We start from the raw sequence: 16817 nt of genomic DNA on the forward strand, positions 1-16817 counted from the left end.
CTTAGATGATTTACAGACCCAACTGGTTTTGGTATGACCGAGCACTTTTGGACATGTACAGATGCCAATTTGTCTGTATTCAGATTGCCAGTGTATTCACTTCTGTCAACTCAAAAAGCTTCTGAATTTACGTGAAAGATTTCAATTTTACACACAAAAAGCTGTTGTGGGAGGACAATACTCTATCCACAAATTAGAGATCAACCAGGACATGCTAAACAAATTCGTTTTTGATCTCTCATCAATTCAAAAAATTATGAACTTCCAATAATGGCGCAGGATGCATCAAATGTAGGAGCTGGTAACTCATACAAGATTGTCAAAACTCACACATCTTCTGATGGCATGCGGCGGGACATCTGAGCTCTCTCCAACTCCAAGCATCATCGACTTTTAGCTCTCGAGCAGATGCCGTGTCACCTAAGACATGTAAAATTTGGTATGTTTGTCAGCCCTAGGAGATTGCATTTAACGACCTTTTGGCATTGACATCGACTTGCCACGGGTTATGCCTCGATTGTGAGGGTGGCTGTCATGATCAAGTTGTCCAGCCTGATTGGTCCAAAATCTGTCTTGGAAGAACTGAACCAGCTGTATCTCCTTCTTGTACTTGGGGTCGGGAAGGACATTGCCGTGATCGAGGGGCTCTTTTTTCTCTGTAAACGATGACAATTCACGCTTGAAAAAGCTGCTTCTGCTCAAAGACACAGTTCTGGTTGCAGGTGGGAAGCCAGCGAAGCTTCTCTGATGAATCGGACTGCTTGCACCAGATGGAACGAAATCTGCAGGGGGAAAGTGTTTCTTTAAAATCTGATAATGAAAATAAGCAAGGACAACACATGGAGGATATGGAAGGTTTAGCCAACGGATTGAGATGCCTCATATCTGGCATGAATTTTGCCACAGGAGCAATTTCCAACATTCAAAGACAGCAACTAAATCTACGCCGCGATCGTACCAAAATAGATTAATCGGTAGTACCTCCGTTGACGCTGAAGAAATCATCCTCAGAGCTGGAATCCGGCCATGCTCGTGCATCGTAAAACGTCTCCTCTTTATTACTACCTGCAGCAATTGGTAAGCAGCATGCGATGAATGGATCCAGTGCAAGTCTGATTGTGCATATAATTACGGAATCGTCTTAGTATTTCACAAAACAGGAGGCATATATCTGTGCTAACTACACATCACGACATGATTCATGACAGCATAATTATTTTCAAAGCTGGTAGCATCTGGCATGCCTGTCCAAGGGGGCTACTCCTGTGAGAATCTTTAATTCGATTGATATGGATGGATAGCTAGTAATTCACAAACACTTTGTATGAGCCGAACCTGTAGTCGTCCATGATGATGTGATCGAATACTGAGAACCGAATTTGCTTTGGGGAACAAAGGCCCCATCCAGCTGAGAAGGAGACCGAATCAGGCGCGTCTCTGCCACCCTCCCATTAGCATCATCATCGATCGAAACACAGGCACCCATCAGCGACGGGAATTTCCCGATCCCTCTCTTGATCCACCTCGACCACAAGGGGAAAAAAAAGAGAGAGAGAAGGGAGAATGACAAGTGGAGCTGGAATCAGGTGGGCAGAAAGCTTTGAAAACTGGTTCTAAATCTGGTTGCTTCATTGACAAACCTGCAAATCTCTATCTGGGTCCCATCTAGGCTGTCATTATTATATAATTCTGCTTCTTGTTCTTCTTCTTCTCCTTAAAAAAAAGAAGAATTGTCTCGTCATCTTTGTCGTTGAAAAGGACAACCGGCTCTAGTGTTAAACTCCGAAGCCAGAGCATAATCCAGAATTAAATATGCCCGAGGCCTGCGCTAGAAAACATAGATCGGGAGGTGCATTTTGACCAATATAAAACAGAGAAAATGTCCTTACTTTAGTCATTTGAAGAGAAGGTTCCTGTTCCGGGTCTGCTCAGAAACCTGCCAAACGTTCAGAGGGACTAATCCCATTAAATACGCAAGTTCATATTCCACCAACTGAAGCTATCCTCCTCTTATTACAGTTGAGCACGGACGTCCCTGCACGGATGTAAAGGAAGAGAACCATGCTTGCACGTCTTGAGACAGTGACAGTATCCCCAGCCACAAGCAGTCATCATATATAAACTCGTTCCACCGGACCTAGCTGATCATGAAACGAGAAACGCTGCAAAACCCGAACAAAAGCGGGACCAGCACGGCACGTCGGACATAGAAATCACGACTTCCTGGGCTGGTAAACTCCTATTTTGTGATTGGTTTTGTTTGTCCATCACATTATTGGTAAAATGAGTAAGGGACGAGACATATTCTTGTTCCGAAAAGTATGAGTGTCAAATCCGAGTCCATGTCCACGAACATTTTAGTCCTCTGCGAGGCAAAAATACACTGTTCCATTTGGTAAATTCGTGAAAATGTGTAACTATCAATTCTCTGGTAACAAGATAGTTGACTGACAGGTTGCTTGACTAGTCACTTGTATGCTCATTAACACTTCTAGAAAAATTTCATTTGATCCTCTCATATTACCAACCATTCCTAACAAACTTTCCAAACGTTTTCGTAGCTTACCAGAGCGCTGAAGTTTCTAATTTTTGTACGAAACTACTAATCTTAATTTAATTGACTTTCCAACATCTATTTAAATTTTCCGATTTACATATCATTCCAATAGCTTAACACGTTTAATTGAGTTGGTTACAGACATGCTAAACTATTACCAAAAAAAATTTGGTGATATGCACGAGCAATTAGCTTCATATGTCGGTGATATGTTGGTAGATTATGACGCCATCATGTACTACTTTTGAAATAGTAAAATAAAAGTTGGTGAGCGACTCTAGTATTATTTGCTAATATAGAATTAGTATCTTAACGGGAGAAATGTTAGTGAATCACTAAACTAAAGGTTGGTAATTTCGCATAAAAGTTAGAAATGTCATTATGTAATTAAGCTACAAAAATAAATGTTGGTAACTTATAGAACCGATTGGTAATTTTTGAAGTACAAATAAATGTTTATGCTTCTCAAAATCCGTTAATAAATTTAATTACATATAAAACAAGACATCACTCAAAAAATGACGTCATTCTATATATATATGACCGCTAGAGATGATTCGTAACTATTCTTGATACCATAGCTACGATTATCCTCATTCAATGGATCTTCATTGACTGGTTATTTAACTATCGTGCATATTTTGAGTCAATCAATCCTCGCCACGCATCATGTAGTCATACCACTGGAAACTTAATTGTATCGTCGTGGCCCAGTTTTGGCAATTTGGATTTTTTTAGGTTTGGGTCTAGAATTTGGGTCTGGTGTTAACAATAGGTCAAGAAAAATTGTTAATAGTTCCAACTTGTCGGAAATGTCAGATGATATTCTACAAACGAGACCCCGTCTGGCGGGTAGATTTTGTACCGGTAATTAACCATCTTAACGGTCGGACGAGACAATCCAAGATGGGAATCCGGTCCTCAAACCTGATAAAACAGTTTCTGACAAGTTCTCAAATTAGTTGTTCGGATGGCGGGCAGTTGGCAAATTGTGTGAACAGAAAGTGGAGGAGAAATTCAAATGAAGCAAGAAGAACAACTCAATATGAACGAATGATCCATAAATATGAAATCAAAGAACAATTTAATTACATGTACAGTGAAATGTCTACATCATCATGACCTTAAATTCATCGAAGCTGATCACACCGTCTCCATCGAGATCGAAATGACGTATCATGGCCTCGCAGTCATCCTCAGCCTTGGACTGTCCGAGCCTAGAGAGCATCCTCTTGAGGCTCTGGGCCGTGATGAACCCGCACCCGTCCGTCACGTACATCCCGAACGCCTCTCGCAAGTCGCTCATCTTCTCTTCCTCTCCCCCACCTTCCATGAACCCAACGAAGTCCTCCAAGCACAGGAGGCCGTCGCCGCCTGAGTCCAGCGACTCGACCGCGACCTCCGCTTCCTTCAGGAGCAGCTCTCTGCCGGTCAAGCCCACGTGTCGCCTCAGCTCCGAAGGCGAAAGCTTACCGTCTCCATCCTCGTCGAAGCACCGGAACACACGCTCGTACTGTTCAGCTTCAGCTAGCCTCACCATGTTATGACGTTACACCGAAAAGCGAGATTACTCAGATAGAACTAAGAAAGACAGAAACAAGAGAAAAGAGGAGCGAAGGCGGAGTAGAGATTTTGCATGGTCGAGCATGGAGCTTATATAGATGGTAAGTGTACCGCGTGAGGCATGGAAGAGAGAGCAGCGGGGATAGAGCGCAGAAGTTGCTGTGAGATTTCCCTTTAAAAAAAGTCGAGAGAGAGAGAAGGAGAGAGGAAGGACAGAAAAGATTTCTGTGCGGACGCAAGCTTGACAGGGCGATAGGTTTTCAAGCGGCCGCAAAAAAAGGCATCATGAAATTTCAACCCTGTCTACGCTACGTGCGGATTGTCTTGTCCCACTTGATTAAAGGAAACTTCGTCGACGGTTCCGCAAAGCACTGGGTGGGAGGAATCTTCAATTGGATGAAACAGTAAGATGAGATCATTATGATATAAAAAAAAAAAAAATCGAGATTTATATAGAAATCATTATGATTTCAAAATAAAAGAAGATGCAAATCATCTTTCAAAACTTGTTGACAATACTAAAGGAAAGTACATTTAGTAATGTTAGAAATATAAAGAATAATTCTGATAATTTTCTATATCTTTCAAAATTCTATGAATGTCCTCTATAATCGTACTTTTCTAGATTGATATGTTATCTTATTTAACCATTTTATAAAACTTATAGAAAGGCTAGTGTAATCTTCATTATAATATATCAAAATATACGTAATTACTATTTTCCGCATATCTTTCTTATTTCTCAACTTGGAATCAAAGCTTTCAATCCCATGGAAACCTAAGTGCACACCATGCACCCAAGTGCACATCCAAATAAATCCATCCCCATCATCGCCTCTCAATAGTGTTCACTTCATGTACACAAGTCTCGTATGAGGAAGCATTTAATCAAGTCATTTCTATAATAGTGGTGTTTTGACGCTAATCGCACCAACCGGATCGTTTGGTCGAGCCTTTTTCATAATGGTGGCTTTTTTTCGATGCTAGCCACACAAACCGCATCCTAGTAACTATTTTCCAGGCCAACTGCATCGTTCAATCGAGTCTTTTTCATGGAGGTCGCTTTCTTTCGATGCCGGCTGCACAAGCCGCATCCCAATAACTATTTTCCAAGTCAGTCGTATAAGCCGTGTCACTCAGCTGCTATTTCACAAGCTAGCCGCACTAGCCACTTGCTATTTCCCCTCTGATTCTCGACCTTTTGCATGTCGTTTTGAGAAGTCAACACCACCACTAGATTGCCATGCTCAAACGAGCCAAATTTGGAAGATGTTACCCCACACACCACCACTCCACGAATCAACGAGCCCGATGCACCGCGGTGTCATTAGAGAAACAAGTTTTTGTGGCACTATTCAACATTAATTCAAACCCAAGTTGACATCTTCAATGCACTTTGAATTTGAGGGGATGTTACAGATATTTAGAATAAAACTTTTTGTACCTCTCAAAATTACGCCCATATTTCTCTTTGATTATGTGTATATTGATCGATATGTTATCTTATTTAATCATTCATAAAGCTTATAAATAGGCTAATCTAATGTTCATTATTATATATCAAAATATACTAAAGTTCTTTGATTCTCTCCTCCGCAACATTATTTTTCAACTAAACCAAGTGGAGAAATAAGAAAGATATGCAGAAGAGAGTAATTGTGTATATTTCAATATATTATAATGAATATTACATCAACCTATTTATAAACTTTATGAGATGATAAAATATGATAACATATCAATCACAATATGTAGAGTCATTGAAGATATTCACACGATCATGAGAGATACAGATAACCATCAGAATCATCCTAAAATCTCTAATATTTCCCCTCAAACTCAAGGTGTATTGAAAATGTCAACTTGAGTCTAAATGCAAGTCTAAACGGTGTCCAACAGCTAAGACATGGTGGATGATGTGGTGTTCGGCAGCTGTTCATGGCAAAACTTCCAAATCTAGCTGGCCCGAGAGTGGCGAGTCTAGCGATGGTATCGCTTCTCAAAATGACATGCGAAATATTGAGAACCGGAGGAGAGATAGAAAGTGGCCAATGCAGCTAGCTTGCAAAACAATAATTGAGCGACGCAACCTATGCAAATGGCTTGTAAAATTAGTTACTGAGCGATGCAACATATGCAACTAGTATAAAAAAAGAAAAGCCACCTTCGTGAAAGGCTCGACGAGGTGATGCAGCCATTGTAGTTGGCATTGAAGCACAACCATAAGCACGACCACAAGCGCTTCCTCATACGAGAGGGCTCTGCAGACTATGCAACAGAAGTAATATTGGATTCAACATTGACCGGAGGATAGTAGGTCCTATTGGGCAAAAAGAGGAAGAAGCAAAAGCTAAAAGCACGACCACAAGCACTTCCTCATATGAGAGGGCTCTGCAGACTATGCAACAAAAGTAATATTGGATTCGACATTGACCGGAGGATGGTTGGTCCTATCGGGCAAAAAGAGGAAGAAGCAAAAGCTAAATGAGCTCCGGATGGGCACTTGGGAGTGCACCCGATGCACTTTAAGATCCACTAGCTTTGACACTAAGCTGACAAATAGAATTGCGGAAGAGAGAATCAAGAAACTTTAGTATATTTCGATATATTATAATAAATTATGAAATTACTAAATAAAATAATATTTTAGGAAAATTGCAAATAAGAGCCTGAAATGTTATCATTTTTTCAAATAAATGCCTGAAATAGATTTTATTTCAAATGAAGGCCTAGCCTCACCGATGAACAAAAAATTTTGACCGATCGGGGATATTTTTGTCCATACACAATTTAAATTTAATTATATTAAATCTTTAAAAAAAAAAAAAAAAAGCGGGGGGCACACATAGGCGCCCTCCAACCTATGGCCGCCACCCCCATCACCCGACGATTGCTAGTGAGGTCGCCAACACTTGGGCAAGGCTCGGCGACCCCCATTGACAAAAGGCGAAAGCCAAATAGGAGAGGGCGATGACCCTCTCCCAAATCTGGGGCACGGGTTGCCGAACCTCGCTTAGCACCCCCAAACCTAGGCAACGAGATTCAAGGGCCCTGGATGAGGGCCACAGGGCCGGCGTGAGGGCTAGCAATAGGGGGTGTGCAAAAGAATCGAGACTCACCTGGACTGCTCATAACCGAATCGGAACCGCTTGAAACCAGTGGTTCTTAAGGGAACCGATTCGATTCCCAGTTCCATGGGTGGATCTGCCCACCTAGACCGGACCGGACCAATTATATTATAATAATATATTAATTTTTAATATTAAAATAATTCGAAATTAGCAAATCTAAAATTTATGGCTCAAATCACCTTATTGTCTCAATTTACTACTCTCCTACTCCATCTCATCTCTTTCAGTTCAAAATCTCCCCAAGCTCTCTCTTCCTCTCTGATTTATCTCCGGATCCACTCATCTCCCTTTAAGTCCTAGTTTGAATTCGGCGAAATAGTGAGTTAATTCTATTTTCCTCCCTTGAACTTGAACTCCCTCTCCACGTTGTCATCACCTCCACATTCACTGTCACTATTGTCCTCTTTGTTGTTGAGCTTGTCTTGCTTCTACCTCCCCTCTTCCTCATCCCCCTTCTCAAGCTTCTCCCCCATCATCCTCATCTTTGGGGACGGGCAAACTCTGGGTCTAAGAACAGCTCATCATCCCTGTTGTCCTCATTGTCAGTCTCAAGGGAGGAGTGAGAGACGACGGAGGCGGTGGCCAAGATGGTGGTGGTGGCCAAGACGAAGAGGAGTGAGGGTCGCGACCAGTTGAAGGCGAAAATGGGAAGGTGTGGAGGTTGGACCAGTTCTATGGATCCATCTGGGAGCCAGACCGAACCAACGGTGCGGTTCCCGAATGGATTCATGCAACTAGTAGGCGATTTCTAGTTCCAATTTTTTAGAACTGGTTTTTAGTGGGCGGTTCCCGGTTCTAGGTCGGGAACCGCCCGGCCGAACCATGCACACCCCTAGCTAGCGACCCTTGCCTAGATTCGGGAGAGGGTCACCTGGTCTCTGGTCGAAGGGGGTCGTCGACCTTCGTCGGCTGTCATCGCGGTGCCCATCGACAATTAGGTGATGGCCTGTGTTTTTCCTTTTATATATATATATATATATATATATATATATATATATTTAATTTTTAGATTTACTTAGTTTTTTTTATGAAAGAACGGAAAAAATTAAAGGAAAAAAATTAAAAGATGAAATTGCCCTTCGTGGCTAGTGAGTTTAAGCCCTTATTTGAGACTAATATCGTTATTTCATGCCATTATTTGAAATAATATCCACTTTAAGTACTTATTTGAGAAAATGAAAGCACTTCAGACTCTTATTTGACATCTTATTTGACATATGTTCATTTCAAGACTTTATTTGAGGAAATGAAGGCATTTCAAGCCCTTATTTGAATTTTTCTCTAATATTTCAATAAAGATACGCAAATCAAATAGAGAGATACAAAAAATCTTCAAAAGTATTCTAAATATCACTAACAAATATGATAACTCTTGCATTTGATACAATCACATTTCACTTGGATTGTGTTAGTTTTCTCTTAAGGGGAGAAAACATTTGCAACTACTCTCAATTGGCGTTGTTCAAGATAATATGCATCGACTCCATCTGACATCCGCACAACGCGCGGGTGAAGACACCTCTTGAATTTGGTTATGTACAAAATCGAAGTTGGATAAGAATTAAGGCCAGCCTTTTCTCCTGGTTAGTATTTACACCTCCGCGTAACTTATTTCCATGTCGTCTTCAATTACCTTAAGAATGCATTTTCACCATCTTATGTATTATATTTAGGATTACGGTTATAATTAAGTTGAATTGCATTCTCTCTCTGTATATGAGTCTTGTCCTTTTTCATTTGATAATTTACAGAACATTACATTTTTCTCTTTTATATCATAACTCTTAACATGACATCACAACCCACGATCTACATCTTTCATGTATGTGTCTAGCCTTATAGTCAAATTTCACATGTCATTCCAAATCCAATTTGCAAGTGAGAGAATGTGTTGAAATATACAATGAGGTCTACATGCTCTTTATGCACGTGTGGATTTCCTCCATCTATCAATTTAAACTTTTGAGGTTAGACATTTTAACTCAATTTCTCCCGAATTTCAAATGATAGTTGTCCAATGGTACATTTTGCATAGGTAATTGACTAGAGGTTCGACGAGACAATCCAAGGTGGGAATCTAGTCCCCCAACCTGATAAAACTGTTAAATTAATGTCTCAAGTTTGGATTCGGATAATGATTTGTTAAATCGAATTTGATGATAAAGATTTCCTAAATAGATTTTAAAATTGGATGAAGAAGCCCTTGATTTTCTTGGACTTCTTATAGTTGTACAAAGGAGGAAAATTAAATAAAAGGAACAAAAGTTTCCTCTTCTATCCAGGGGAGTTGAATTCGTGCAAGTCATCCATGGTGAGGCCCAAAGTCAAATATTTGACTTTGGGAGCACATATTCCACGTTGAGGAAAGAGAGCCGCACGTAGAGCGGCTAAAACACTACAAGAGAGGAAAGAGAGCCGCCCCTGGGAAGTCCTGCACGTGGAACCAAAAAAAAGGGTGGTGGGCCCAAGTCAAGACTTTGACTTTTGGGCAAACATATACAAAGCAAACATCTCCAAAGCAAATGTCTCCAGGAGGTTGTGCCGCCGAAGTCCTATGAAAGCAAAGAAAGAAAAGGAGCCGCAAGCCGCACACGTCAAGCTGAAGAGAGTCATGCGCGTTTTTGTTTCGAGCTTGAACTCGCGGTAATTTTATGCAGCGAGTTTATGTCCAAGTGAGTTATTTATTTATAAACACTTTGGGTTTATGGTTAAATCTAGGTGTGGGAAACACTCTAGTATGTGAGCGATTGTAAACTTTAATTCTCCGATTATAGTAGATTATTTGCTGCTGGCTCTCCCCGTGGACGTAGGTATCGATACTCGGATCGAACCACATAAATTTCTGGTGTCCTTATTATTTTTCTCATTTATTTCTCTGGTGATTTCACGTTCAAGTAAATTGCAAGATTCTGTCGTTCCCATGTATTGTATTCCAACAATTGGTATCAGAGCTTGGGATCAAATTTCTTGATTGTGATTTGGAGCTTTTGCTTGTCTGATTATTATCTGGAAATTATGTTATTACAATTATGTTTGAGAGGAAATCTGAAATTGAGAAGTTTAATAGGAGCAACAATTTTGTATTATGGAGCATCAAGATGCGGGCTTTATTGATAACCCAAGGTTTGGCTAAGGCATTAGATGGTGAAGATGAGTTACATATTATAATGAAAGCTTATGAGAGGGTAAAGATAATGGAAAGAGCAAAGAGCACAATTCTGTTAAATTTGTCGGATAAAGTTTTAATAGAGGTTGCTGAGAAGAAGGATGCCGCAGCATTATGGGCAAAACTTCAAGCACTCTATGTGAAGAAAGGTTTAAACAATCACTTGTACATGTTGAAGAAGATGTTTCAATTTAGATATACTAAGGGTATGTCTATCAGAACCCACTTAGATCAATTTAGTAAACTCATGATAGATTTGAAGGACATCGTTGGTAAGATACTTGATGATGAAGAACATGACATGATATTGTTAGTCTCTTTACCAAAGTCATAGGAGCACTTTACTGATTCGTTGTTACAAGAGCGTACTACAATTACCTCAGGAGAGGTAAAGTCTGCATTATTTTCTAAGAAGTGGCAAAGAAAGTTGCGAAATGACGATCTGGCGCAAGAAGTAGCGCAAGCACTAACAATTCGAGGTAGAAAACAACATCGAGGGCCTAGTAGTAGCAGAGTAAAAGCATATCAAAATTAAGCCATAGAAAATCCAAGGGATGCGTGAAATACTTTGAGTGTCACGAGGAATGGCACATTAAGAGAGATTGTCCAAAATGGAGGAGCAAAGTTGATAGGCAGAATGCCATAAGTAGTGTAGCAAATGTTGCCGAGGGGAACAATAGTGATACAGAAAATGTTTTATGTGTGACTACTACTTCATCAGGAGACAAATGGGTGATAGATTCGGGGTGTTCTTATCATACGACGCCTCATAAAAACTGGTTTACTACTTACCAGACTACAGATGTTGGTAGAGTTCTTTTGGGCAATAACGCATTCTATAAGGCTGTGGGGATAGGGACAATTCGGATTTGGATACACAATGGGGTAGTGCGTACATTGACAAATGTGAGGCATATATCGAAGCTCAAGAAGAACCTTATTTTTTTGGGAACATTCGATGACATCGAGTGTAGGTACACCGCTAAAGGTAGAGTACTAAAAATTTCTCAAGGTGCCATGACAGTGATGAATGAGAAGAAAGTGAATACTCTCTATCATCTACTGGGAGAGACCATGACTAAAACCACTGTAGTTTCATCAGGTGAGTCAAATTCTAACTTGACTCAATTATAGCATGTGCGTTCATGGCACATGAGTGAGGCAAGTATGACGATACTGAGTGAAAAGGAGTTGTTGAAGGGTCAAAAGACAGGGAAGCTGGACTTATGTGAGCACTGCATCTTTGGGAAGCAGCACTGAGTTAAGTTTACTATAACTACTCATTCGACCAAACAACCAATTGAATATATTCATTCAAACGTTTGGGGCTTGTCTTCGGTTCCTTCTAAATGAGGTGCTCGATATATGTTGACATTTATCGACGACTATTCAAGGAATGTATAGGTATACTTTCTGAAGCACAAATATGATGTGTTCGATCGGTTCAAGAAATTTAAGGCATTGATTGAGAAGCAATCAGATAAACAAATCAAGTGCCTGAGAACCGATAATGGCATGGAGTTCTATGGTAAAGATTTTACCGAGTTCTGCGAGAGAGAATGTATTGTGAGACACCGCACAGTACCTATGACACCACAGCATAATGGCGTGGCAGAACGGCAAAATGAAAGAACAGAACTTTGCTTGAGCGAGCTCGATGTATGTTTTCACATGCAGGACTTAGCAATGAATTTTGAGCCAAAGCAGTGAACATGGCATGTTACCTAATTAATCGATCTCCATCATCTGCTATTAAGTGGAAGACTTTTGAGGAAGTATGGTCGAGGAAACCCGTTGATTACTCCGGATTACGTATATTCGGATGTCCTACGTATACTTATACGAGTGATGGTAAGCTTGAGCCAAGGGGGAAGAAATACATATTTCTGGGTTATGCACATGAAGCGAAAGGCTACCGGCTATGGTGCATTGATCTTAGATCACCGATTTTCTAATCAGCAAAGATGTGATCTTCGACGATACTACAATGCTTCAACGGATAAGTTCTGAGACACAACCAGCAGAGAAGACAGATCATGGTATCATTAGTGAGGGGGAGCTTCAGGTGGAGACTTCGGAGACCTTGAATGTAACAGAAGTTGAGACTACATATGAAGCCGCAGTTTCTGAAGTCGGTGATAGTGAACAACCAGCAAAGCCGTAGTACACTGTAACCATAGATAGACAAAGAATGCACATTAAATCACCGGTACATTATGGTTATGCAAATATTGCTTATGCATTAACTATAGGTGATGATGTGGAGACAGATGAGCCTTCGACTTACTCTAAGGCGATGGCTAGTTCAGAGTCGTCACAGTAGCTAGGGCTATGAGTGAAGAGATGAAATCACTCCATCAAAATCAGACATGGAAGCTGGTCAAAGTACCCAAGAGCTAAAAGATTGTCGAAAATAAATGGGTATTTAAACGGAAAGATGGCATTTTCAGTGTCGAGGCAGCGAGGTATAAGGTGAGACTTGTGGCGAAGGGATATACACAATGTGAGGGCATTGACTAAAATGAGATGTTCTCTCCTATGGTAAGACATACTTTTATTCGTGTTTTACTTGTCTTAATTGCTTCACAGGATCTCAAGTTAAAGCAACTAGATGTGAAGACTGCATTTCTTCATGAGGAGTTGGAGGAGCAAATTTACATGAGGGAACCAGAGGGATTTGTTATTCCAGGTAAGGAAGATCATGTTTGCTTGTTAAAGAAATCTTTGTATGGATTGAAATAGTCTCCTAAGTAGTGGTATAAACATTTTAATGCTTTCATGGCTAGTCAAGACTATTCGAAAAGTCAGATGGATAGCTGTGTTTACTTTAGGATATTAGAGAATGGTTCTTTGATTTATCTACTCTTCTATGTTGATAATATGCTGATAGCAGTTAAGAATATGTTTGATATTGATGTGCTGAATGAGCGGTTAAATACTAAATTTGAGATGAAAGATTTAGGTGCTGTAAAGAAAATATTGGGTATGGAGATTTTACGTGACAGGGCTGTAGGAATTTTATGTCTATTTTAGAAGAAATATATTTAGAAGATAATAGCACATTTTAATATGTAGTTGGCAAAATCTGTAAGTTCACCTTTAGCGAAACACTTTAAACTTTTAGATAAATTATCACCACAAACTAAAGAGGAGGATGAGTATATGTCCCGTGTTCCTTATTTTAGTGCCATGAGTAGTATTATGTATGCTATGGTGTGCATTAGGCTTGATATTTCATAAGTTGTGAGCGTGGTTAGTCGCTATATGAAACGTCTTGGTAAAGCTCATTGGGAAGATGTAAAATGGATCCTCATATATTTAAAGAGGACAACAGGCGTGGGTATAGTGTATCGGAGGAACAACAATGGCAATGAGACCACTAATTTTGTGGATTCGGATCACACCGGTGACTTGGATGATCGAAGGTCTTTAGTAGGGTATGTATTTACGCTAGCGGGTGGTGTAGTTAGTTGAAAATCGTTCTTACAGGATCACATCGCCTTGTTTTTTACTAAGGTAGAGTACATAGCGCTAACCTTTGTAGCGAAGGAGGCGATATGGTTACAAAATTTGCTCTAGGACTTTGGGTTATAATAGAAAAGTGTGGATATACACTGTGATAACCAATGTGCGATATGTTTGGCATATAATACAGTTTATCACGAGCGAACGAAGCATATCAACATTAGGTACCACTTCATCCGAAATGTCTCAGTTAAGGGTAATGTTATTGTTAAAAAGATTACTACAGCAGATAACCGGTAGACATGATGACTAAGTCTGTTTCTTTGGCAAAGCTCAAGCTCTACTTGAGCTCTATTGGAGTCTGTGGAAAGTGAGCGCTCGTTGGGGTGTTGGGAGAGCGGCATGGATGATAAGCACTATAACTTGATTTCAAACATCGAATTAAGGTGGAGAATTGTTAAATTAATGTCTCGAGTTTGAATTCAGATAACGATTTGTCAAATCGAATTTATTGATAAAGATTTCCCAAGTGGATTTTAAAATTGGATGAAGAAGCCCTTATTTTTCTTGGACTCCTTATAGCTGTACAAATGAGGAAAATTAAATAAAAGGAGCAAAAGTTTCCTCTTCTATCCAGAGGAGTTGAATTCGTGCAAGTTATCCATGATGGGGGCCAAAGTCAAATATTTGACTTTGGGCGCACATATTCCACATTGAGGAAAGAGAGCCGCACATAGAGCGGCTGAAACCCTACAAGAGGAAAGAGAGCCGCACGTAGGAAGTCCTGCACGTGGAGCAAAAAAAAAAGGGTGGTGGGCCCAAGTCAAGACTTTGACTTTTGGGCATCCATATATACAAAGCAAACGTCTCCAAGAGGTTGTGCCGCCGAAGCCCTACGAAAGCAAAATAAGGAAAAAGAGCCGCAAGCCGCACATGTCAAGCTGAAGAGAGTCGCGTGTGTTTTTATTTCGAGCTTGACCGCACAGTAATTTTGTGTAGTGAATTTATGTCCAAGTGAGTTGTTTATTTATAAACATTTTGGGTTTTGAGTTAAATTTAAGTGTGGGAAATACTTGAGTGTGTGAACAATTATGAACTTTAATTATCTGATTATAGTGGATTATTCGCTGCTAGCTCTTTATGAACGTAGGTACTGATATTCGGATCGAACCAAGTAAATTTATAATGTCCTTATTATTTTTCTCGTTTATTTCTCTGATAATCCTGTCATTTCCACGTATTATATTCCAATTCAGATGGTGGGCAGTTGGCAAATTGCCTGAACTGTAAATGTCGGAGAAACTCATTTAAATGAAGCAAGAAGAACAGCTCAATATGAACGGATGTTCCATAATATGAAATCAAACAATAATTCAAGCTCATGTACAGTGAAATGTCTACATCATCATGACCTTAAATTCATCGAAGCTGATCACACCGTCTCCATCGAGATCGAAATGACGTATCATGGCCTTGCAGTCATCCTCAAACTTGGACTGCCCGAGCCTAGAGAGCATTCTCTTGAGGCTCTTGGGCGTGATGAACCCGCACCCGTCCGCCACGTACATCCCGAACGCCTCTCGCAAGTCACCCATCTTCTCTTCCTCGCCCCCACCTTCCATGAACCCAACGAAGTCCTCCAAGCACAGGAGGCCGTCGCCGCCTGAGTCCAGCGACTCGACCACGACCTCCACTTCCTTCAGGAGCAGCTCTCCGCCGGTCAAGCCCACATGTCGCCTCAGCTCCGAAGGCGAAAGCTTACCGTCTCCATCCTCGTCGAAGCACCGGAACACACGCTCGTACTGTTCAGCTTCAGCTAGCCTCACCATGTTATGACGTTACACAGAAAAGCGAGATTACTCAGCTAGAACTAAGAAAGACAGAAACAAGAGAAGAGAGGAGCGAAGGCGGAGTTGAGATTTTGCATGGTCGAGCATGGAGCTTATATAGATGGTAAGTGTACCGCGTGAGGCATGGAAGAGAGAGCAGCGGGGATAGAGCGCAGAAGTTGCTGTGAGATTTCCCTTTAAAAAAAGTCGAGAGAGAGAGAGAGAAGGAGAGAGGAAGGACAGAAAAGATTTCTGTGCGGACGCAAGCTTGACAAGGCGATAGGTTTTCAAGCGGCCGCAAAAAAAGGCATCATGAAATTTCAACCCTGTCTACGCTACGTGCGGATTTTCTTGTTCCACTTGATTACAAGGAAACTTCGTCGACGGTTCCGCAAAGCACTGGGTGGGAGGAATCTTCAATTGGATGAAACAGTAAGATGAGATCATTATGATATAAAAAAAAAAATCGAGATTTATATAGAAATCATTATGATTTCAAAATAAAAGAAGATGCAAATCATCTTTCTAAACTTGTTGACAATACTAAAGGAAAGTACATTTAGTAATGTTAGAAATATTAAGAATAATTCTGATAATTTTCTATATCTTTCAAAATTCTATGAATGTCCTCTATAATCGTACTTTTCTAGATTGATATGTTATCTTATTTAACCATTTTATAAAACTTATAGAAAGGCTAGTGTAATCTTCATTATGATATATCAAAATATACGTAATTACTATTTTCCGCATATCTTTCTTACTTCTCAACTTGGAATCAGAGCTTTCAATCCCATAGAAACCTAAGTGCACACCGTGCACCCAAGTGCACATCCAAATAAATCCATCCCCATCATCGCCTCTCAATAGTGTTCCCTTCATGTACACAAGTCTCGTATGAGGAAGCATTTAATCGAGTCCTTTCTATAATAGTCGTGTTTTGACGCTAATCGCATCAACCAGATCGTCTGGTAGAGCCTTTTTCATAATGATGGCTTTTTTTCGATGCTAGCCACACAAACCGCATCCTAGTAACTATTTTCCAAGCCAACTGCATCGTTCAATCGAGTCTTTTTCATGGAGGTCACTTTCTTTCGATGCCGGCT

General features: G+C 40.4%; 3 protein-coding genes across 4 annotated transcripts; all 3 read right to left on the reverse strand.

Annotated features, from left to right (window-relative positions):
* Positions 1-100: 100 nt before the first annotated feature.
* LOC104416929 (uncharacterized protein At3g27210) lies at positions 101-2236 on the reverse strand. 2 transcript variants are annotated; one of them, XM_039306546.1, is made up of 4 exons: positions 1890-2236; positions 1336-1713; positions 982-1065; positions 101-782 (listed from the first exon to the last, which is right to left on the reverse strand). In XM_039306546.1, the coding sequence occupies exons 2-4, from the start codon at positions 1484-1486 to the stop codon at positions 469-471; spliced, it is 549 nt and encodes a 182-aa protein (XP_039162480.1). In that variant the 5' UTR covers positions 1487-1713; positions 1890-2236; the 3' UTR covers positions 101-468. The 2 variants fall into 2 exon arrangements, with proteins under 2 accessions (XP_039162480.1, XP_018721668.2); XM_018866123.2 differs by having other exon boundaries at positions 1336-1823.
* A 1343-nt stretch (positions 2237-3579) lies between these two features.
* LOC104416960 (putative calcium-binding protein CML19) lies at positions 3580-4344 on the reverse strand. Its single transcript, XM_010028292.3, has one exon. The coding sequence runs from the start codon at positions 4095-4097 to the stop codon at positions 3666-3668; it is 432 nt and encodes a 143-aa protein (XP_010026594.1). The 5' UTR covers positions 4098-4344; the 3' UTR covers positions 3580-3665.
* A 10850-nt stretch (positions 4345-15194) lies between these two features.
* Positions 15195-15934, reverse strand: LOC104416970 (putative calcium-binding protein CML19). Its single transcript, XM_010028299.3, has one exon. It carries the CDS (start codon positions 15709-15711, stop codon positions 15280-15282), a length of 432 nt encoding a protein of 143 aa, XP_010026601.1. The 5' UTR covers positions 15712-15934; the 3' UTR covers positions 15195-15279.
* Positions 15935-16817: the final 883 nt, after the last annotated feature.

The sequence above is a fragment of the Eucalyptus grandis genome, chromosome 2, assembly GCF_016545825.1.
Source record: "Eucalyptus grandis isolate ANBG69807.140 chromosome 2, ASM1654582v1, whole genome shotgun sequence".
NCBI lineage: Eukaryota > Viridiplantae > Streptophyta > Magnoliopsida > Myrtales > Myrtaceae > Eucalyptus > Eucalyptus grandis.

Excerpts from the sequence above, each read along its gene's own strand:
- LOC104416929 (XM_039306546.1), bottom strand. The coding sequence starts at position 1,486 with ATGGGTGCCTGTGTTTCGATCGATGATGATGCTAATGGGAGGGTGGCA. Across the intron at positions 1,066-1,335 it reads ATCATCATGGACGACTACAG|GTAGTAATAAAGAGGAGACG; the intron begins GTTCGGCTCATA and ends CAATTGCTGCAG. Across the intron at positions 783-981 it reads TTTCTTCAGCGTCAACGGAG|ATTTCGTTCCATCTGGTGCA; the intron begins GTACTACCGATT and ends TTCCCCCTGCAG.
- LOC104416960 (XM_010028292.3), bottom strand. The coding sequence starts at position 4,097 with ATGGTGAGGCTAGCTGAAGCTGAACAGTACGAGCGTGTGTTCCGGTGC.
- LOC104416970 (XM_010028299.3), bottom strand. The coding sequence starts at position 15,711 with ATGGTGAGGCTAGCTGAAGCTGAACAGTACGAGCGTGTGTTCCGGTGC.